The sequence below is a fragment of the Manihot esculenta genome, chromosome 5, assembly GCF_001659605.2.
Source record: "Manihot esculenta cultivar AM560-2 chromosome 5, M.esculenta_v8, whole genome shotgun sequence".
Taxonomy (NCBI): domain Eukaryota; kingdom Viridiplantae; phylum Streptophyta; class Magnoliopsida; order Malpighiales; family Euphorbiaceae; genus Manihot; species Manihot esculenta.
The window spans coordinates 7224600-7249401 of record NC_035165.2 but is presented as its reverse complement, the minus strand read 5'-3'; the positions used below and the strand labels follow the sequence as shown (position 1 = coordinate 7249401).

The following is a 24802-nucleotide window of genomic DNA, read 5'->3' as shown; positions in this document are numbered from 1 at the left end:
AACGGACTTAGTTGTTGAATAGAGAAAGTAATATCTAGCCTTGTGAGGCTCATATATACGATTCTTCCACAAGTCTTCTTTATTTGTCTAGTTCTTGTAGAAGGTCACCTTCATCTTTAGACAGATATCCATTTTGCATCGAAAAAGAGATAGACTTGGCATCTTATAACCCCACATCTGCTAAAATGTCTAGGACATACTTTCTTTGATGCAAGTACAATCCATAGGAAGATTTGGTCAGTTCTATGCTTGAGAAATACTTGGCATAACCCAAGTCCTTGATGGTAAATTGGTTGTGTAATCTTTGTTTCTTGAATCAAATCCTCATCAGTTCATAAGATCAATATATTATCTATATATACAAGCAACACTAAAAAATAAGAATTAGTGGACTTTGTGAACAAGCAATGATCTGATTTGGATTGTGTGAATCCAAAGTTCTTGATTTTATCAGTGAACTCTTTGTTCTGTTGTCTCCCTGCTTGTTTAAGTCCATAAAGGGACTTAAAAAGCTTGCATACTTGTCCTGGTTTAGCCTTTAGATATCCAGGTGGTGGGAGTACATATAAATCTTTATTAATAAAGGCATGGAGATATTATTATTGATGTCTAACTGATGAATTGGCCAACTTTTAGATGCTGCTAAGAAGACCCTAACAGTTATCAATTTTGCTACAGAACTGAAACTTTCTCTGTAATCCACTCCTAGCACTTAGTTGTAGCCCTTGACTACCAACCTTGTCTTGTACCTGTCAACAAAACCATGTATCGTATTTAATCCTGTAAATCCATTTTGATTCAATAGGTTTCTTATATGGAGGCAGGCTACTGACCTAGGTATTATTTTCTTCTAGTGCTAATAATTTCTTTTGCATGGCATCTATCCAATTTGGATTTGTAGCTTGATGATAAGTAGTAGGTTTACAGGATGCAGACACATTGGCTAAGAAAGTAATGTATTCTTCATAAAATATTAGGCTTGAAAGAGAGGAAGGTAAAATTTGTGTACCTCAAGGACTGAGTGGACTGGGAGTAGTAGCCTGACAGTCTTCAATTTTCTTGGCAACAACTATAAAATCTTACAACCATGCAAGTCTAAATCTTTGTCTTGTACTATTTTTGGCATTCGGCACATTAACATACTCTTGATTTTGAGCAGTAAGTTGTGAGCAAGGTTTGGCCATTGATGAAGTAGTAAGACTTATGTTGTGTAATTCTGGTATGTTGGGTATCTCATTTAAATATGAATTAACAAATGGTTTTTATGGGTCTGTGTGATCATGCAGAATAGTGCTAGTAAAGGTGTGGGTTCAGACAAGAAAACTAATGATAACTTTTGAAATGGAAAATAGTTTTCATAGAACACTACATCTCTAGAAATATATATCTTTTTGGAATACAAGGCATACAACTTGTAGGTTTTCTGTCCAGGTGTATATCCCAAGAATACACACTTTGTAGCTCTTGGTTTGAACTTTGTTTTGTTGGGAATGGTGTTTGTGACAAAGCAAAGGCATCTAAATGCTGTGTGGTTGCTGTAATCTGATTTTCTATCATAGAGTATCTCAAAAGGTGACTTTCAATTCAAGGTTGGAGTTGGTAATTTGTTTATGACCTAAGTGGCTATGAGAATTGAGTCTCCCTAGAATTTCTTTGGCATGGAAGCTTGAAACATGAGGCTTCTGGCTACTTGTAAAAGGTGCCGGTATTTTCTTTCCACTACACCATTTTGTTGTGGTGTGTAGGCGCGAGACTTGTGGTGTATATTTCATTTCTATTAAAATAACGGATAACAAGCTTGATTCACAAATTCAAATCTATTGTCTAATCTGATTATCTTTACTGATCTGTTGAACTGTTGGTTATAAGATTTAGGAAAGAAGTAATGGGAGTGTTTGAGTTTTATCTGTCATGAGATAGGTCTAGGTTACTCTACTAAAATCATCCGCCAAAATGAGAAAATATCTTGTCCCTGAATATGATATAATGTGGTAAGACCCCACAAGTCCATATGTATTAAATCAAACACATGAGAAGTCATTATTGTGCTAACTGGAAATGGCAGTCTCTTCTGGGAAAAATTTCACAAACTTTCATTTCTTTATTACAATTTTCAATGTTTGCAATTTTGGACAGTACACTTGATGGTAAGGACCAGCCTTATATGCCAAATGCTACTATTATCTAGACTTATCATTGCTATAACTTTATTATTATTGTTCATACATTTATCATCGGTCTCATTCTGCCCTTTATTTTTCATGGTTCTGATATTAAAGGATGATGCATCGATCTTATAGAATCCCCTTATACTCTGCCAATGGCTACTACTCCCTCAGTCAAGTGATCTCACATAATACAATTTCTGCAGAATACAATTTTTGTGACATGAAAGTAATTGTCATTTTTTAGTTTTATAGCAATTTTTGTACTCACAATATGTTGTATTTAAATTTAGAAATTTAACTCATTTCTAAATTTATACTCTTATTTAAATTTAAAATTTTCATAAAAATTCAATTAATTTTTATTAATTTTTTTATTTATAATAAAATAATTTTAAATTTTAAATTTTATAAACTTAAAAATAAAATGTATATTTAGACACTTGTCACATAATCGTGATCTAATAAATATTTAAACTTTAAAAAATATTACTTTTAAATACCTAAATTTTAGAAATATATTATTTTAAACACCTAAATTTTAAAAAATATCTAATTTTAAACACAACTTTAAAACTATAAATTTAAAAGATTATTTTTAAATATAATTTTATAATCATAAATTTAAAAAATTACTTTTAAACATAATTTTAAAACTATAGATTTGACAAATTTATATTTTAAAATAATATTTTTTAAGAATAGCTAGATACTTATTATAGATTTGATAAATTTGTGTTTTAAAATAATATTTTTTAAGAGTAAATACTTATTAGGTTATGATTAAAATTAAAATATTTGATAGGTAAAAATATTAAAATATAAACATAGAAATATGTATTTAACTAAATTAAAATTATATATAATTTTACTAGATCGTGTTGGGATGACTTTTTTTTTTCATAAATGAAATCGAGAATTAAGAAAATATTTGAAGGAATTTTATACATCAGCAAAATCTAACCAAAGAAAGAAATCTGTAAGTCTGCAGTTGCAATTAATGATTTTTTTAAAATTCAATTCAATTAATTTTTTTAATAATTTTATAAAATTTAAAATGAAGAAATTCAATTTTTTTATTTAAAAAAATTATATTTTAAAAAATTAAAATTTTCAATAATTTTTTAAAAAGTCATAAGAAACCAAATAAAAAACTGAATATAAAAATTGATCAAAACTCCACCAAAGATATACCAACCAGAGAATCTTAATTAGCTGCTAATGTGCTTTTTTTAATTAATCAAAAAATTAAAGGCCAAAATATTTTTTAAAAAAATTAAGGCCAAATCTCCTCTGAATTATAAGCCAAATTAGCATTTTTAATCAATTTCATTTATATTGTTTTTATTAGACTTTGATATTTATTATAGATGGATGAAAAGTTTGATAAATTTATTTTTATTAATTTTAATGTTATTGTATGCATGTCTATTTAATTCATAAATTTATAAATCTTGACATGAAATTTCAAGTAATTATATAATATATACTATATGTAAAGTTTAAATTGCAGATTAATATATTTTTTCGATTTAATAAAAATAAAATAAAATGTTATATGCAATAAGTAAAAAAATAAAATATTTTTTATTTAAAAAAACTAATCACTTTTAATTAATTTTTATTTAATTAAATTTTCAATTAAACTTTTAATTGCATAAACTAAATAAACTCTAATATCTCAGGTTTTTATTCCCTAAATTTCAAAAAAAAAAAACTATTTATCTGAGATAATAAACAATAATTATTATTTAACCTATAGTAGGAACTCGAATAACCATCTTATTCTCATTCACCTAAATTCAAACTCTATTGCATTTGAAGTCTTTAATTACAGGCGTTCTGTTTTTAAGCACGATTACATTCACATTTGTATTCTCTTTATTTATGGTAGCTGCTGCAGAATCTCTATTCTTTTCGATGAGTTTTGGCCATGCATTTTTATTTGAAAAGCTTAAAATTTAATAATAGATAATAATAATAACTCATTAAAAAAGATAAAAGAAAAATAATTATAGAGGACTTCCATATAACAAAAAGCTTAATTACCTGGGCACATATTTTGCATTCTCTTCTCGATTTTTAATTCTCATTGATATCTATGGATTGAATGTTAAATTTAGTGAGGGTTTTGCTCTAGGTGTAGGTTTATATAGATTGTCAGATTGCTCTTCGAATCTTTGGTAGAACGGTTGCTGCAGCCGACATCTTTGAATTCAGGCATTCATCACCTTTGGCACTTGGCTCCAATTCTATTTTCATCAATTTAATGCTTATCCTTTATGGCTCCATTCTACTTTTGTCAACTCTGTACAATGACTTTCTTAAAAGAAAAAAAAAAATCTAATCTAATTCAATAAAACTTAAAAATATAAATAAGTGAATTTTTATAAAAAAAAATATATAAAAAGTGAATTTTATTTATTTTTATAGTAAAATTCATTTATTTATATTTTTAAAATTTATTAATTTATGATGATTAATCAGATAAATATTTCACTACAGCACAGAGAGCTCTTGGGTTTTAACCACGTGGACATGTCAGTAATGAGACAGCAATTCTCTCGGCGCATTCTATCAAAATGCAGATAAAGCCTTGATTTGACTTTAACCAGTCAAAGTAGAAGAGTGGGAATATATCGGTGATTTTTGGATTTTGGCAGGTCGGTTGGATTTTGAATTTAACAAAACTTAAAAAAAACAAAACAAAACAAAACAAAAATTTCAAAAACTATGTCAATACTCTATGGTTAGTCATACACATATGAAAAAAATTAAGAAATTTGAAATCATAAAGTAGACTGAATAAACTTAAAAATTAAAATTAAATCAAATATAATAAATAGTTTAATTTAATTTATCATATTTATTTGATTGTATAATTGAAAAATTACTTTTAAATAAATTGTCTGAAATTAAATAATGTTGTTCTGTCGGATTCTTCCTGTCCATCAGAGATTGTTGTTATTGTTCATGATATTAGAAATCTTCAGTTTGATTATCCTCATCACTTTTAAATTTTATTCATAGATTTATAAATTTAGCAGCAAATGCAGTAGCTAAGCAAGATAGAATGTGAATCTTCATTCAATTATATACTCGATAAACATAAAAAGATGTAAAAAATCTAAAAAGTCCAACCTACATTGAACCAAACCAATCAACTCTTAAAATTAAACCATCAATCCAGTCTCAAACCACTGATAATCCTATTTCACTCAAGATCAATACCAATGCTTACTTTGCTTTGATTCAATCAGTAAGTCAGTCAACTACATCTAAATAAGACATATACTCCATAAATCAAATAAGCACATCCATAGCCACAGATTCTCTTCATCTCATTAATTTTTGCTCCAGTTCTCTAGGTAATTTTCTTTTTTTTTTATTATATATATTCTTTAAAAACTGATGTATAAATCTTAAACATCGGAACTACTGTTCATGTCTATTTTTTTATTAGTCAGTTCTTATCATACAAAATAATTAGGCCTATATGTGTCAAATTACTAAATGGTGCCACAGTTACTGCTGACATATCTAGGACAATATATTTCTCACAATGTTTTCATTCTTCATAAAGTCTTATATATACGACAGTTTTCTTTCTACCTTATTTCAGTCACCAAATTGGCCTCATTACTTCATTATTGTCTCTTATTTTCTCATGATAAATGCATCATACAGGAGCAAAATACCTTGAAGAAGATTGGTTAGCTAATGCAAAAGATGGGCTTTACCTTATGACAGATCCTGCAACATACTCTCCTTCATTCAATACAGTTCTATCATTGGTTGAACTTGTTAATTTTTCATCTTCTCAAAATCATTTTTCTAGTGTTTACGATATAAGACATTTTAGATTGAGACATCCTTCCTTGTTTACTATGAATAGCATTAAAAATAGACATTCTTATGTTACTACTGCAGGAAATCAAATTTGTGATATATGCCACTTTGCCAAATAGAAAAAATTATCTTTTTTAGTCAATCAATCAAAATTTTCTGTGATTTTTTATTTGATTCATATTGATATCTAGGGACCATTCAAGACCATATCTATACATGGTCAGAGATATTTTTTAATAGTAGTAAATGATTTCTCTAGACATATCTGGATATTTTTTATGAAGCACAAGTCAGAGGCATCAGGTTTACTACAAACCTTTGTCCAACTCATTGATACTCAATTCTCTATCAAAGTTAAAACCGTTCAAAGTGATAATGGACCAGAATTTAAAATGGATCAGTTTTGTGCAAAGAAGAGTATCATACACCAGACAAGTTTTGTAGAGACCCCAGAACAAAACTCTATTATTGAGAGGAAATACCAGCATATTTTGAATGTGGCTCGAGCCTTGTTATTTCTAGCTAATCTACCAAATGTGTTCTAGTCTTATGCCATTTCGCACTCAGTTTTTTTGATTATCAGATTGCCTACACCAGTTCTTGAAAATAAATCACCACATGAATTATTTTATCAAAAGCTAACTGATCTTTTATTTCTTAAAATATTTGACTCTTTGTGTTTTGCAGCTATATTAACTATTGCTAGAACCAAGTTTGACTCTAGAGTGAAGAAATGCATCTTCTTGGGATAAAAAATTGGAATTAAAGAATTTATTATCCTTGATCTATCATCTAGAGAAGTTTCTGTTTCTAAAAATGTCATTTTCTATGAGTTTGTTTTTCCTTATAAGCATCAATCTAATTCAAATCTTTCTCATCTATCTACAGAACCTATTGTTATTCCTCAAGACTGTACTATTCCTAGTGATTTCTCTACTTATCCCATTATTCCTAGTTATAATGAAGACTCTCAGCTTCTTGAGTTGCTTGCCCTTCCTCAGGAATCACATATTCCTAAAACTTCTACTAGAACCAAAAGAAAACATTCTTATCTCCAAGACTAACATTACAACTCACTTAGTTCTGTTCTTTCCCACTCACAATCTAGTGTTCTTTATCCCTTTTCACAAGTTCTCACATATAATCATGTCTCTTCCTCCCAAAAGCACTTCATTATGTCTACTTCAACTGTAACCAAACCAAGAACATACACATAGGCAATCAAAATCGATTGTTGGAGAGAAGCTATGTAAGCTGAGATGGTTACTTTATAACAAAACCATACATGGGAACACACAGATCTGCCACCAGGAAAGATCCTCATTGGATGAAAATGGATTTATAAAGTAAAATTTAACACAAATAGTTCAATAGAAATATACAAGACCATACTTGTTGCCAAAGGCTATGCCCAAACTGGAGATATAAACTACTTTGATACATTTTCTCCTGTGGCAAAAATGACCACAATATGATTAGTTCTTGCTTTAGCTGCTGCACATAATTGGTATCTACACCAATTAGATGTAAATAATGCATTTTTATATTGTGAACTTAATGAAGAAGTATACATGATTTGTCACCTGATTTTCAAACTAACAACTCTAATAAGGTATGCAGATTATTGAAGTCCTTATACGGTTTAAAACAAGCCAGTAGACAACAGTTTTCTAAACTCTCTAATACCTTATTAGCCCTTGGATATGTACAAAGCAAGTCAGGCCACTCACTGTTCACAAAGAAGATAGATGTTTACTTTACTACTTTACTAGTTTATGCAGATGACATCATTTTGGCAGGAAATAACATAGAGGAGATAAATGCAACCAAATTCTTTCTCAATATTTCTTTCAAAATCAAGAATCTAAGAAAATTAAAATTTTTTCTAGGTCTGAAAATTGCAAGATCTCCTAAAGGGATTATCTTTAAGCAAGTGGAGTATTATATTTTTCTCCATAAAATTTTATGATCTATTTATTGCTACTCTGTTATATTAAATTAGATACAATGAATGTATACACAATAGTTTTCAAACAGTCGCTATTAACTTATAATTAAACTTTAAATATATATAGTAACAATTTGTAGTTAATACCAAAGATTACTTCTGTTGATAGACTTAATTTATTTGATGAACATTTTAATTGCTTATTACCTAAATTTTTTAGGTAATAAAATATTATGTTATGATGCTCTATTCAGGATTGATATTATTAAGGGAAAAAAAAAATCAAAACAAAGTGAACGAGGCAATCTAGATTAAACCCAAGCCATATTCTGACAAAAAAAAAATTACCCAAGCCATATGCAATTCCTAATATACCCCCGAACGTATGGATTGCAACCACCCGGCCCCTCAAAGAAAACAGAGCAACTTAGCAAAAGGATATACAGGAAAGAAAATATTAGACACATGGCTAACTGATTATAGATTAAATCCAAAAGCTCGTATCAGTTATTTTTTTTAACATAATTAGTTTTTATTGAAATTGGTAGAGATTATTTCCTATTTTACATGTTGTTATTTCTTGATAATTAAATTTCACTTCTTATAAGAATTTGTTCTTATTTTTTGATAATTAAATTTCATTGCTTATAAGAATTTGTTGATTTGTGGAAGCACATCTTAGAAGCTATAGTGTAAATATATGAGTTACATACAAAAATAGGTATTAAGTGTGCATTTTTTTAGTTAATGAAAAAGAAAGTAATAAAACAAAGTAATCAGCCAAATTAATATTTTAATCAATTTTTATAATTGAGTTGCAATCCAACTTTCAATTGCATAATTAGGTACATCAACTCATACAACTCAAATATTTATTCTGAAAGTCTCAAAAGTATAAAGACTTTTTATTTGATATTACATGACGTTTATTGTTTAACGCACTCTAGGAATATCAATGACCACATTATTTTCATCCACCCAAACCCAAACCCTGTCGCACCTTAAATCTCTTGGCACAGGTGTTGCATACTTGAGCACGATTGCTGTCACATGTTTGTTCTCTTTTTCTATAATAACTGCTGCACGATTTCCATCTTTTCCAACAAGCTCTGGCCATGCCGTCTTACCTTAAAATCAAAATTTAATGATCAATAACAGTGATGCTAATGATCAATAACAGTGATGCATGAAGGAAGAAAAAATATATATATATATGACTTGCATATAATCGAAGGCTTAATTACCTGGACAGCGGGGTTTCATTCTTTTCTCCATCCTTAGTTCTCTGAAGGTCAAGTTTATTGATGATTTTGCTCTAAATTTATGTTTATATAGTTTGTAACTCCTATATATTTATTTATTTATTTATTTATTTATTAAAAATTAAATTTATCGGTTTTATTATAATTTTATTAATAAAATAATTTATCTTTTATGTCTTTTCGCTTAGACTCCAACAATAAAATTAATCTATCTAGTCAATCTTAATATTTTTATTAATATAAATCCAATTGTTATTTGTAATTTTACTTTTTATTTATCTCAAAATTTGAACTTATAAACAAATAAATGTTTTAAATCATTAAATAACAAATCATGATTATTTATGCTTATGAATAGGCTTTTAAAGATTTAAATTGCTTTTATTTATGCTTAAAAAAACTCATGTAGCATAAAATTAAAGAGAATTTTGCCATCTTCACATATTTATCGCGATTTTTCTTTTTATTATTTTTAAAATTTTTTAATTTCATATGATAAATTGAATGCTTAATAATTAAGATATTATTTGTCGTCAAATTAAATACTTAATAATTAAGATATTATTCAAAAAAAAAACCGTAACAAATTAAATACTTAATAATTAAGATATTATTCATAAAAAAAAATCGTAACACGTTTTCAATATATTATATATGATAATATTATAATAAATATGAAAAATTAGTTAAAAATTAGTATATTATTATATATATTTATTAATTCAGTCTATAATAATAATAATATTATATAATTGAAAAATACATTTTATGTTAAAAGTAATAATAATGTTATCTGTGCAATAAAGAATTTAAATAATTTGGCAGATCTCACAGAAAAAAATAATAAGAGAATCTTTAAAATAAAACAAATTGAATTAAGAGGTCTAAGCATAATTATAAAATAATACTAAAAGAATAAAAATCAATTAGCATTCTTCTACATCTTTCCACTTTTAAGGGTATTTATGTTTATATATATATATTATTTTCAATGAATAAGTAAGTTTTTTCCCGATCAATAATCTTGCCATAATTAATTCAATATCTTTAGTTAATTTGTGGTGCTTGAAATCCTTAGGTACTATGTTTTTCTTAACGTCCATATTAGATGCATTAGTATTTTGATAGTTTTTTATACACCTTATCTTTCCGTTTGTAAATATAGACTTAGTAGCGCAATATTATAACAACTCGACTCTAATTAATTTAAATAACTTTTAAACTATTATTTTTATTTAATTTAAAATAATTAATATAATTATTTAATAATTTTTAATTTTATGTATTATTATTTAAACGGTTAATTTCTTAATACGAAATTATTATTAGGAGTGAGCGATTTCCAAACCGAACTGAAATTGAAAAATTAAATTACTTATTTTAAAAAATCGAACCAAACCAAAAATGAAAATTAATCAAGACTTTTTATTTGATATTACATGACGTTTATTGTTTAACCCACTCTAGGAATTTTAGTGACCACATTATTTTTATCCACAAAAACCCAGACCCTATTGCACCTCAAATCTCTTGGCACAAGTTTTCCATCCTCCATCATGATTGCTTTCACATGTTTGTTCTCTTTTTCTATAATAACTGCTGCACAATTTGCATCTATTCCAACAAGTTCTGGCCATGCTTTCTTACCTTAAAATCAAAATTTAATGATCAATAACAGTGATGCTAATGATCAATAACAGTGATGCATGAGGGAAGAAAAAAAATTATAGATGACTTGCATATAATTGAAGGCTTAATTACCTGGACAATCGAGTTCTATTCTTTTCTCAATTCTTAGTTCTCTGAAAGTTAAGTTTATTGATGATTTTGTTCTAAATTCATATTTATATAGTTTGCAACTCCTGTATATTTATTTATTTATTTATTAAAAATTAAATTTATCGGCTCCATTATAATTTTATTAATAAAATAATTTATTTTTTATGACTTTTCGCTTAGATTTCAATAATAAAATTAATTTATCTAGTTAAGTTTAATATTTTTGTTAATATAAATTCAATTATTATTTGTAATTTTACTTTTTATTTATCTCAAGATTTTAACTTATAAACAAATAAATGTTTTAAGTCATTAAATAATAAATCATGATTATTTATACTTATGAATAAGCTTTTAAAAATTTAAATTATTTATACTTAAAAAACTCGTGTAGCATAAAATTAAAGAGAATTTTAATATCTTCCCATGTTTATAGCGATTTTTCTCTAATTATTCTTAAACTTCTTTAATTTTATATGAGAAATTAAATACTTAATAATTAAGAAATATTTAAAAATTTTAATTATATATATATATATATAGTTAATAACTAAAAATACTAAAATTTTTCTACTTTTAACAGTTTTATCCATATATTTTTTTAACAAATCTAGTATATATTTTAGCAATTAATTTATCTTTAACCATTATTAATTTCAGTGAATAACACCAATAGGGGTATGATAAAACCAGCCATGGACTTAAGGTGGGCCAAGGGATTATGACCTGACAAATTTTAAATTGTGTAAGACTATTTAGGTAGTTTTATGTATAATAAAAAAATTATTATTAAATTTTTATATATTTAAAAAATTTATTAATTAATTTTTTTTTCAAAATTATTCAATTAAAATATTTTATATTTTATAAAATTAAAATTTTTAACTTTTTTATTAAATAAATTTTTATTCTTCTTCGATACTATTTAGTTTATTTAATTTTAATTATTTATTTTGTTTTATTTTTATTATTTTCTATTTTCTCTGATTAAAAAATTTTATTTTTTATTTTTAAAATTTTAATTTCAATATGTAAATATTTTTTAAATTATTTATTTACTGTGTAATTTAATTTTATATATTATTTTTATTATTAAAAAGTAATTACCTTACTTAATTAGTTTTTAATCTATTTATATAATTAAAAGTAAAGTTGTTATTAATATATTTTAATTAATAAAAAAATAAATTGTAATTTAATTATAATATTTTATAAATTTTATATATATATTTATTTTACATATTTTTATTTTACGTGTTTTATTTTCATTTCTCATTCAGTAAAATTGGACATGGATAAAATTTTTTATTAGGTAAAATTATAAAAAAAATAAAATTTCAGGTGTAATTATAAAAGGTGTAACTTTGTTATATTTTACTATTTTTTAAAAAATTATTAACTTAATATAATTTTTTTATTCTCAATATTTTTGGAAGAAAAATAACGCCTTGTTTTTAATAAAATGGAAAGTTTAATTTTAATATTTAAAATTATTATTAATAAAAACATGTAATTTTTTATAAGGAAATATTTATATTTGAATTAAAATAAAAAATTTTAATTTTGAAAAAAAAAATATATTGAGGAAAGGAAGTACTTTTTTCTTATTTTATTTTTTTTTATTCTCTACTTTTCAAATACAAGAAAAAAATGTATATATTAAATTTTTTAAAAATATATATAAAAAAAGATTTATTAAAAACTGAAAATTTAGGTGTGTCCTTTTTTTTAATTTTTAATTTTTATTATTAAAAAAATTTATTTAGTCGAAAGTGTTGCATTTTTATTTTTACTACTGATTAAAAAATATGTTTAAAATAAAAAAATTAAAAACCAAAAATTCTATCAAATTTTTATTTTTCTTTATAATTTTTATCAAATTATTATTAACAATTTTAAATTTTTATTTTTATTAATTAAAAATATTTTTTAAAATATACTATTATTCAATTAATTTATAAAATATTATTTTATTTTATTATTATAAAAAAATTATTAATTAATTTTATATTATGAGAAAACTCATTAATTAATTTTTTAATTTTAAAAAATATATTAAAATATTTTTGAAATTTCAGTTTTGTAAATATATTTATTAATTATTTTTTTCATATTAAGTAAATTTTAAATTTTTTTTATAAAAAAGATTATTATTTAATTTTTATAATATTAAAAAAATTTATTAATTTATCTTTTAATTTTAAAAAATATATTAAAACATTTCAAAAATATTAAACGATATACTAATTAATTTTTCATTAATTTAAAAATATTTTATTATTTAATCACTGTAAAAAATTATTAAAAAAATTTTAATATATTTTTTAAAATCAATCGATTGATTAATGTATTTTCTGTACAATATAAATCAAATGATAATTTTTTATTTTTATAATATTTAATAGTTACTATATAGATTAACATATTAATATATTTTTCTCAAAATTAACTATTTATTTTTTATTTTTTATTTTAAAAATTCAATTAAAAAATTTTGATTTGATAAAACTATTTTTTATTCATTATGTTTAAAAAATATTTAGTTAAATTATTTTTTACTTTTATATTTCTATGTTATTCAGTATTTTAATTTTAACTATTTTACATACTATTTTTTTAAAAAAACTTATTCAGGTTAATTACTATTTAAAAAATCTAATAAAATGACTAAAAACTTAATTTAAGTTTACAAAATACAAACACTTTGGTTAATTATAAAAACAAAAATTAAATAATATATTAATTTCAGATTGAAATATATATATATAAAGAGGACACTTGCTTTCTATTTAATTTATGTTTTGTTTGTTTCAGAAAAAAAAAATTTCTAATCAATATATTCTAAGCAGCTTAAAAAAAACTCAACATACATAAATTTGAGATTTTTTTTCCTCAATACTATATATAAATTTCTTAGTATTTTTTATTTTTTAAATTAAAACTAAATAATAAAAAAATTATTTTATAAAAAATATTTTTCATGAATAAAATTTATTATAAAAAATTTTAAATATAAGTTTTTTTTTTTTAAAAGAAAATGGACCTTTAAAATTAAAGGATAAAGCTTTTCTGGGCCTGACTAGAGTGCGTTGGTCATGGAAAAAATCTGTTGGGTGGCCTAACCCAATGTGGTGTAATTTAAGATTTAAGATTTTTTTTAGATTAGTTGAGCCAATATGGTTGACTCGGAATTTCCCTTCCCTGCATTAGACTTTGATCCATTTAATTAGAGTTTTTATTAATAGTAAAATTATTATTTTAATTCTACAGTTTCAAAAAGAAATTATAAAATTAGAAGTTTAAAATAAAATAGAAAGTTAATTATTATTAAAATTTGTTAATTTTTTTTTAAGAAGAATCATGTTAAATTTTATATTCTTATATTATTATAAGTGATTATTATAATGTATTTTTAATTGAAAAGAAAATGGGTTTTATTTTATATTTATTAATTTATTTTCTTTTTAATTTTCCTTTCAATCATATTTGAATTTCTAACAACCAACGCAGATTTGATTCTCATATTTCATTTTTATAATTTGTAATCTCTATTTCACTTAAACAATATTTTTCACTGAGATTTAAAGCATTCAATAATATTAATTAATAAAAATATTTTTTTAGTAAAAAAAATTAAGTCAATTTAATGAATGTAAGTTGTATAGCATAATTGTTAAATTAGATTTTTTATTATTAAACTTAAAATAATTAACTTAAATTATTTAATAATTTTTTAGATAATTATATAACTTCTTATAAATTATTTTTTTTTATCCCCGATATAGAATGCTACTTGCTAGTGATTTCTTTTCAATCGACATATTGTTTTTTTCTTGCAAATCAATTAGTCTGATCTAAAATAGTTTTAATATTAATTATAATAGTTCAAATTAAAATTAATTTAAATAAATTTTAAATTTTTTTATCGAGCTTAAAATAATTAATATAAATTATTTAATAAATTTTAAAAAATTTATAAATATATTAAAAATCTGTAACGATCCGGAAATCGGACCATTACCGACACTAGAATTCAGATTTCATTAAGGTCTTCGGAGCCATAGCGAGTTTACTAGACATCCTGTTATACCTGATACAATCTCATATATGATCATACGAATAGCAAAAATATAATCATTACATGAACCAAGACTCGACCAGTGCATACATCATAATTGAAAACATAAAATACATATTAGAGCGCTCATCAAATGCTCCAATATGATCAACATTACATGCCTCAATCTCGGTTCAAAAATAACTTATACTTAAAATTTTTATATAAAAATATCATTAAGCAGGGATTACAAGGAAGAAACCCGACAAAATAAAATTCTAATCCATAAATTAATATATGTACACGGCCATATTATTACAACAGGCTATACCAGCAACTTAGCCAACTTCTTGAGCTAACTCTGATCCTGCAAACCTAGAGTTAGGGAAAAGGAGATAGGCTACAAGAGCCTAGTGAGTAGAATATAAAAAAAATAATTTAATAAAACATATCATCGTATGAATGCGTCATAACACAAACAATTTACATCAAAATAGATTTGTCACCAGTAACCCTCTACAAATTCCAATAGTGTCCGGACCGCGACGAGTGCTCCTCAGGACTTCCTCTTAAACATAACATAACATAATATATCCATAGTGCTAGGGGCGTATAATGGGTCTCAATATGGACTTTCTCTTACATATTACCAGGAGCGTAGAATGGGTCTCGACCTGGATTTTCGTATCCATTATAACATATGCGAAGGCTAGTGGGTCATCCAACATCCATTCACAACAACAATAAATTATGCAATGCATCATATTCGTGAATTCTAATGCAAAATAACATAATTACATATACATGGCATTTGTGATGCATGAGCAAGTTTAAAAAGTTTGCTTTCTTTAAATAATGATTCAATTTAGTTCTACTCACATCTAGCTGACGCACGCCTAATACTGAAACAGTTATCTTACTGCAAGTCTCTACGGTCTCCCAAGTCCGATCCTATACTAAAATGGACTTAAATAAGGGATCAAACATAATTTTTACAACATTTAAAACAACCCCCCAAAAAACCCTTAAGAACACATAAGAACACTCATAGGAAACAAGCAGAAAAAGGCTAAACAGAGGACTTTCGACGGCAGGTTCAGCGGCTGAAGGTCTCTCACAGATCCAAAAGTCCCTCACAGATCCGAAGGTCAAAACCTTCGGGGGCAAGTTAGGCAGCCAAATGGCTGCCTCCACAGACAGATTCGGCGGCCGAACCTGGGTTCTCTAGCAAGACAGAACCCGATTCTACCCTAAGCTCACAGCCCCAAAACAGTTTCCAAACATACATGCAGAAGCTTGAAACATTCATACTCACTTAACGCGCATAAGGAACACCTAAACTCAACATGCATCAATCAAGAACTCAAGAGAAAACATCCCTCATCAAATCTAAATTCAAACCTTTCAACTTAAAATAACAAACCTGCATGCGTCAACAACCCCTTAATCACCTATAAAACTTGCTGAAAACTTTCAAAAAACAGAAGAAAAGCAAGGATTGAATTTACCTTTTGAAGAACACGAAGATTACAACAAGCAATGGGAGGATTTAGGAGATGGAGAGATGACTTTCGAGAGTCTCAAGAGATAGAACTTTGAAACACAACTCAAATCTTTAAAAAAAAGAGAGTAAAAACTAATGAATTTTCTAAGAGATTTGAATAAATCTCAGCAAGAACATTAAGAAATCGTAAACCTACCTCTGCCCGAAGGAAGGGAGAAGAGTTTCTCCCAAAAAATTAAGCTGAGACTCTTTTATAACTGGGTCTGCCAGCTAATGTTCCGCGACGGCCAAACATGAGAGCTTCAGTGACCGAACTTTAATGACTTGAAAAATTATTTTTTTAACACATTTTAAAAATAATTTAAATTCATTTTATAAAAATTATATTTTACTCGTATAGAAATTTCAATTTCGAGATTTCGAATTTCCATTTTACAATTTCTACCTTGAAATTTAGCTGAATGTTACAAAACCACTTTTCCAAACCCATGTGGAATGCTACTATAATAATTGGCCTATGCTCCACACTATGAAACAAGAAACTGAAAGCAATTATGGCATTTGTGGTCCCTTGGCATTAATATGCGGCTGGAAGAAGCTACTGTAAAATAAATCCACTCCACTTCCTTTTCTATTTATTGTCTTTCTTAAAGACAAGTAACATGTTTACTGATACTGAATTCTTAGTATAATTATTATTTTTTAAATATTACATAATTAATATTCTGTTTTTAATACAATAATATTTTTTATGACATTTAAATCACGTGTTCATCACTAAAAAAAAATATAAAGTTAAAAAAATATGAAAATATTATATTTTAATTATTGATATAATATATCTCATACGGCTGCTATAAATGAGCTAAGGCATTACTGGTACCATGGTTTAGTTGGAAGGTCCATGCCAAGAATAATCGAAGACACAGAGATTTTGTCATAAAAGTTAAGGTTTATAGCTTGGACTAAAATGAAAGCGGGGGCTACGGCGACAGCAGCAACAAGCAGTAGAAAAATATAACTAAATATTCATCTTGTTTATTTAATCATACAAATTTAAATAATCTACAATATGGGACCATGAACATTTGGTTATACAAGTAATTAATTATATTGAAATATAAATTTATTTATAGAAAAAAGCTTATTTAAAGTGAATCTACATAAATTTGTAACGATAAATTTTAAATGTGAATCTGCTCTTGTGTTACACTAGGGGTGATAGAGACCTGGGTAAGTATTTTCCATTCATTCAAATCACACACACTTTATACTATGCACTTCTTTCCTCAATCCTCACCGGAAATCCACCCTTCATCTTATTGGTCAGATAGGCAATAAACACCGGCTCCAAGCCATCCTCCGTCGCTGGAACCACCTTAAATCTCTTTACAACTCCAGAAACCACTCTCTTCATTTGCAAGAACGCCATTTCTTTCCCCAAACAAACCCTTGGCCCAGCTTGAAACACTGGATAAGTGTAGGGATCTCTCCCAACGAAACTCCGTTTGTTGTTCACTCCGTCTCCATCCTGCAGCCACCTCTCTGGCTTGAAATCAGCCCAATCCGGACCCCATAGTGCTTCTAGCCTCCCCATCGCGTATGGATGATACGTGACTCTAGTGCCTTTCTTCAACGACGTCCCGGTAGGTAAAACGTCGTCGCTTATTGCTATTTTGGAGTCCACAGGCACGGGAGGGTACAACCTCATTGTCTCGCATAAGGAAGCATGGGTGTAGACCATGTCCTTCACTTCTTCGAAGATGGGTACGTCTGATTTTTCCTGTATTTCTTGAAGAATTTGAGCTTCTACATGTGGGTTTTTCGAGATTAACCAAAAAAACCAAGTTAAAGCCGCAGACGTAGTGTCACGACCGGCTAATATGAAGCTGATGACAATATCAGTCACAAAGGTCTCATCAGAAACACCAGAGATTAAGAATCTCGACAAGAGATCAATGGATTCGAGGGAAGATTTTTGTTTGAGTTCTTCTTTCTTCTCTTTCACGATGTTCATAGCAAAATCACGCACTTGAGACATGGATTTTTCTAGACGTCTTTCGGATCCAATAAGGAAAAACTTTTTAATTTTCCATATTACAGGGAAAGAACAATTGAATCTTTTACTAATAATCCTGACACTCTCTTCAAAAGCTTCTGCAAAAGGTGCGGGTGGAAGAGATGGCAACAAGTATTCAGGATCGTATCCAAAAGCAATCTTGCATATGTTGTCGAAAGCAAATCTCTGAAGAATATCTTGCAAATCAAGAACTGTTCTGTTGGCAGCTGCAGCAGATAGGATTGGAATTAAGCGTTCAGAGAGTTCAGTATCAACAACAGTCTCAACAAATTTACGAAGAGATTTGTTGCTGAATTCATGGCTAGCAACTTGCCTCTGAAACTTCCAGGTGTTACCATCAGAATTAAAGATACCATTGCCAAGGAAGTCGAAGAGAGTGTGTCGAGTGAAGGGTCCTTTCTGATAGTGATGAAAATGAGTCTTGAGAATATGTCGAACATTGGATGGATTTCCAGTGAAGATTTGGCGGTGGCCCATAGGGCGGTGGAGGACAAACGTTGCAGAAGGTCTTTTTTGGAGAATATCCGACGTCCATTGGACTAGTCGGTCGAAGTTTTCATTTATAGCGAAAGAAGAACCGATGATTGGATAAGATTTTGGGAGGTGGGTGGAGATAGATTTTTCCGATTTGGAGCTTCCGGTGGGAAAGAAGAAGAAGATGAAGAAGAAAGAGAAGATGCAAAGGAGAAATGAGAGCAAAAGCTCAACTGCCATGTCTGTCTTGATGAGGTGATATTTGGTGGGCGAGGCTTGGAGCGTATTTATAAGCTGTTAGGATAGAAACTTAATAAGTAATTTTTCTTTTTTTTTTTTTTTTTTTTTTTTTTGGGATAGAGGGATAGAAATCATACTTTCTTATCATTTTTAATGACTAGTTTTTTTAAAGTAATATTTTCTTATTAGATGATTGGTTTCGTTTAAAGTTCAAAGTTTTTTTCAAAAGTCTTTAATATTGGATTTCAAAGAAAAAAAAAAAAAGAAAAGTCTTTGTAAATCATAATATAGGTCAGGCGGAGATAGGAGATAGGGGTGCAGGGTCCACGCGGCGCGGGTTTCGATAATATATATATAATAAAAATTAAATTTTTTAAATTACATTTTTTTTTTGCATATTTAATTTTTTTAATAGTTTATAATTTTGAATATTTTAATTTTTTACACAAATTAAATATTATTTATAATTTTTTAACCTTCTTTTTTGAATAATGAGGTAAAATTTTTTATTTTCTTTAATTTAAATATTATTTTGATACTTTAATCATGAAATTAAATTATTTGAATGAATTTAAATTAGAATTTATATATTTATTTTTTTGATTTTGCCTTGTATATATTGTGGGACATTAGGTGTTTATTGAAATGTTTTAATGAGATATTTTTTTTATTTTACGAGTAATTTATTGCTGCATATATATATATATTAGTGTTTAAATCATTTAATTTAAGATTTTAATAACTTTTTTATCATTAAGTTAAAATTAAGTAATTCAATTTAGATGAATGATATTATATTAAATATTTACACATAAATTGTTTGATAAAATTTGGTAATGGCATTTTAAAATTTTTTTACTTTAATTTAAATTTTACTTTCATTATTAAATACTATTAAATTAGTTGTAGGTACTTAATTAATTTAACTAACTTGTAATATTAAAAAAAAATCAAAAGTGATGAGATGTGACATTTTCTATTATCATGTTGAAAATTCTATTATTACGATTGACTTGCTTGCTGCCGAATTAGATAATCAGTTCAGTGAAATTTTAACAAGAGTTATGAAATATATTTAATATATAATATTTTATATAATAAAAATTTATTTATAATATATATATATATATAATGGGTAAATGATGCAACTGATTAAAAAAGATATTATTAAAAATATTTATTAGTAAAAAAATTTAAAAGTTATATTATAATTTACTGTAAAATTTTAAATTTTAATTTATTCCTCTAGTAAATTAAAAAGGTTTAATTTATTATTTAAAATTTAACATATAAATAATTTTTTTAAAGAAATTTTAAATATAAAGACAAAAATGTAAATTTTTGGAATTTTTATTCACACGTGTAATTAAAAATGATGAGAAAAGCAAATACGTCGGCCGGGTTGCACCTTTTTCACGTGTTTTTTTATTGTTCACCTGCATGTACAATGCATGGCGTATACACTAGCCATTACGCGGCGCCGCTTTTTCTTTGGACGACAAGATTTCGCGAATTTCAAAACTAGTGGTGCCGAATTCCGGTTTTATACAGTTATAGCTAAAAATTGAAAATGAAATTAAATTTTCTTTTTTTTGGAAATAAAAATTATTTATTCATTTTTTATGAATCAAATTTGATATTTAACTTTGGGTCGATTTTAAATAATTTTGACTTTAATCTTAATTTTAATTTCAACTAATTAATTTATCCGTATAAAATTATAAAATTAGTTTGCTTATTATAAAATAGTACTAGTATAATTAATCGTATAAATTATGTATAATTTACATTGAATAAGCTAGTTGAAATTTCAGTTTTATAAATTTTTAACATCAAAATAATAATAAAAATAATAATATTAATATTAAAATAATAATAAAAAAAGGTGACTGTTTTTTTCTAAATTTGAATAGTCCATCAATTATCTATAAATAATATCACGATGACAATAAGATTTTTATATTTTGAAAAATAATTTTTTATTTTGAAAAAATTTAACGTATTTTTTTTAAGATTGACTTAATTTTTTATTATAAAAATAATTTCTATTCATAATTTGTTTAACAAGACATTAAGTAATTTTTCTTCAAAATTATGTTTTTTTTTGTTAAAAAATATATTCTATTAATATATTTTCAAATTTTTTGTTTAAAAAATATTACATGTGATAGAACCGGAGTCTAAATTAGGTATGCAATGTTGTTTTGCACATGCTGAATTTAAAATTAAATTTATATTATATTTAATTAAGTAACAAATTCACCTTTTGTCCTAATTAAATTGTTTCATGTAATTAAATATCAATAAATTGTTAATATTGAAATATCAATGTCTATAGAAAAATAAAAACAAAAATAAAAGTTTTCTTATACTTCATTTATTTAGAAAATATAATTTTTATGAAAAATATTTTTAAATAAAATAATCTATTTTTATTATTTAATTTTAATTTAAAAAATAAAATTTATTGATAAATTCATATATAAGGATTTTAATAATGATTTGAAAGTGTGAAAAATAATTTTTTTATTAAAAAATAAAGTTATTTTTTTAAAATAATTTATTTTTTATTAAAAAAATATTTTTTATTAATTAAATTTTTTTAATAATTTATATATCAAAAAATATAAAAAAATATTTTATACGAAATAAATGGAGCTTTATTATATATAATTAAAATCCTCGGTTATCAATTACGCGGTAAAATTACGGTTGTTAAAATCGAATCGGATTGAAAAATGAATCAATTCAAAATCGATTTTCAAAATTAAACCGTCTTCAATTAATTTAAAAAAAAAAAATAGACATGCTTTCATTGGGAAATTAATCCCAGAACCATACATTTGATAGTCTTTCTTAACCAATTGAACTAATGATTTAAATGTAAGTTTTTTCCACTTAAGCTATATATGGCAATATACTTTATTAAACTTGATGATCTGAGATTCGGAAAAGTAGGGTTTTATCAGGATTCTGTAAAGCTTAGCCAAAAGGTCCCCTCTAGAGGAAGGCCATCCTCCTTTTATCCGTTTTCTTTTTCCGCTAGTGACGTGTAACGGACGGTCTGTCATTGGGTCGCCTGTCCCTGTCATGTTGATTCGGACGTACAAGAATATTAGATCCCTGCCCCATGTGTAGCAGTCTCTGATTCCCCCCGGGTGCGCATGTGGATGGACCTACAAGACAGGTGGGTTGATCCCCTTTCTGGTTCCGAGCTGGGCCTGAAGATAGGATCTGTCTAATGAGCCGTGTGGACAGGGTCGGCCTGATTGAGGAAGCTAACTGAAGCCCGATCTCAGAGTTGAGTGGACCGGACTGGGTCCATGCGGGAGACTTGGGGGCCTCCAGATAATGGGTTATTGTCATGGGCTGTCAGGTCCAGACCGGGGTGAAGAAATCCAGCGGTCATCAATTGCCCCTTTACCTTCTCGTCAGTTATTGTCCGACTGATGAGGGGATAAATATCGAGAGTAATAATGACCGCGCCGCCCAAACACAAGACTGCTCAAAATATCTTTTCGGCTCTTCATTATTTCAAATTTCGTCTTCTGCCAGTCTTCTTAGAACGTTTGCTCTCCTCCGCTCTTCTGCTCTCTTTGCTCTAATCGCTTTTCAGGTACGCCTCTTCTTTTACCATGGATAGTTCTAGCCTCCCCGATGTCGTCAACCAGGAGTCTAGCATCACCCCGTTCAACATTAGGAATTTCATCTCTAGGGAGTACTTGGATACCCCTCTTTATCACATTAGGGCTCCTTACCGGAATGAAAGGATCGTTCTCCCCGATCCTTCTCCCCTTGGCCTAGTCGACCCTCAAAGGGACGTCAGTCTAGTCTTCTTCATCAAGCAGAGGGAGTATGGCTTGTCCTTCCCCTTTTCTCCGTTCTTCAAAGAGGTCTTCCAGTATTTTGAGATCACCCCTCGAATGCTAACCCATAACTCTATTCTTTTCATGTCTTCCTTTGAATCTGTGTGTCTGAGTTGGGGGTTCACACCCACGGTTCATCTATTCGTCAGCTTCTTCAGGCTGGTCAAAGCGAGCCAAAAATTCTACTACTTTGCCCCTCGCGGAGGATTGTCCATCTTCACGGGCTATAAGGACTCTATCAAAGGCTGGGTAGAGGGGTTTTTGGTGGTGGAGTTGAAGAAAAAGAAGGGGTTGGCTTGGGAGTTTGACATCCCCTGGGAGGATGTCTCTCTGGGTTGCAACGACCTGCCCCAGCTGAGCCTTACCGACCAGGTCGGATTCCTTCGATTGACTTCTGTGGATAAGAAGTATGACGTCGAAAAGTGCTTGTACGCGTCCAACCTTCGGGATATTAAGGACGCGAGTATCTTGTTCTATCTGCCTGTGTTAATTTTGTCTTTATGATGCTTTGCTGAAAATGGTTCTAACATGTCTTATTTTTGTGGCTCTTGCAGCTTCTTCAGTGAAAATGGACCAGATTAAGCCCCCTAAGAATCTCGTGTTGTCCCGGGAGAGCATGGATGCTGCTCTGGATGCCCTCCTGGCTGGGCAATCCGTGAGGGAGGCTACTCAAAGGGTGGCCGAGGCTATTTCTTCCAAGTCGGTTACCCGACCTCCTCTTCCCACGGTATCTTCTCAGGCTCCCAGACTGAGCTCCCGATATAGCAAGTCGTCTCGGCCCTCCAGCCGCAGCAAATCGAGCTCGGCTCGCCATTCCTCTCAAGCCCCTCAGCCTCGACACTCTTCTACTGAGAGGACGGAAGAGGTTCCAAGAGTTACTTCTGAAGTGATTGAGGACACCGGGCTGACGAGGACGGATCCTGTCTCTCCTTCCGAGGAAGCTCCTAAAGTGCGGCTTGAGGCCCCTGTCGCGGAAGAGGAGGCTCCAGAGAAGAGAATAGAGGTTATTCCCACAAGTGAAGGCGCCCAGGAGGCCCCTGTCGAAGTTGCCCCTGCTTCTGAGGGGGTTGGACCCAGTCCTGTTGATAGCGAGAGCGTTGGGGAGAAGGTCGGAGATAAGCGTCCTTCCCCTACCAAAGTGCCTGCCCCGGTTCCTGCTTCAAAGAAATCCAGGGCTTCTAAGAGACCGGCTCCAGCTCTTCCTCCCCTTGAGAAGAAGAAGGAAGCTCCCGTGGTTCCTCTGTTGTCTGCTCCTGACAACGACATCCTAAACGCAGAGGACATCACCCACTAGTCTCCCGCGAGCGTAGTCGCCGAGATCATCCAGGAGCGGATGTTTGGTGGCATCACAGAGGCTTCGGACCCACGCTTGCTTGCCCTTACTGGTCTTCTAGCCAATTCTACACGGGAACAGGCAGCGTTCTAGTCTCGACCTCGAGGGGAGCTCGGGGACACTATCAGGGAGATGCTCCTGATGGTAGGTCGTATGTTCCAACTTCTGCTCGTATTCTAATTTTCTTTGTTATGACGGTTTTTTCTTTTTGCACTAGGTGATGGGCCTCTTCGTGGAGGTGGACG

The 24802-nt window shown here is 28.4% G+C and overlaps 2 protein-coding genes across 2 annotated transcripts; both read right to left on the bottom strand.

The window, feature by feature from the left end:
- Nucleotides 1-8747: 8747 nt before the first annotated feature.
- On the bottom strand, nt 8748-9334 carry LOC110607778 (proteinase inhibitor-like). Its single transcript, XM_021746945.2, has 2 exons — nt 9207-9334; nt 8748-9089 (listed from the first exon to the last, which is right to left on the bottom strand). Exons 1-2 carry the CDS (start codon nt 9235-9237, stop codon nt 8896-8898), a joined length of 225 nt encoding a protein of 74 aa, XP_021602637.1. The 5' UTR covers nt 9238-9334; the 3' UTR covers nt 8748-8895.
- Nucleotides 9335-17668: 8334 nt separating this feature from the next.
- On the bottom strand, nt 17669-19385 carry LOC110607774 (cytochrome P450 94A2). Its single transcript, XM_021746940.2, has one exon. It carries the CDS (start codon nt 19356-19358, stop codon nt 17838-17840), a length of 1521 nt encoding a protein of 506 aa, XP_021602632.2. The 5' UTR covers nt 19359-19385; the 3' UTR covers nt 17669-17837.
- Between the last annotated feature and the right edge of the window lie 5417 nt (nt 19386-24802).

Coding starts and splice junctions, on each gene's coding strand:
- LOC110607778 (XM_021746945.2), bottom strand. CDS start 9,237: ATGGAGAAAAGAATGAAACCCCGCTGTCCAG. Junction 9,090..9,206: donor AATGAAACCCCGCTGTCCAG/GTAATTAAGCCT, acceptor TTTGATTTTAAG/GTAAGACGGCATGGCCAGAG.
- LOC110607774 (XM_021746940.2), bottom strand. CDS start 19,358: ATGGCAGTTGAGCTTTTGCTCTCATTTCTCCTTTGCATCTTCTCTTTC.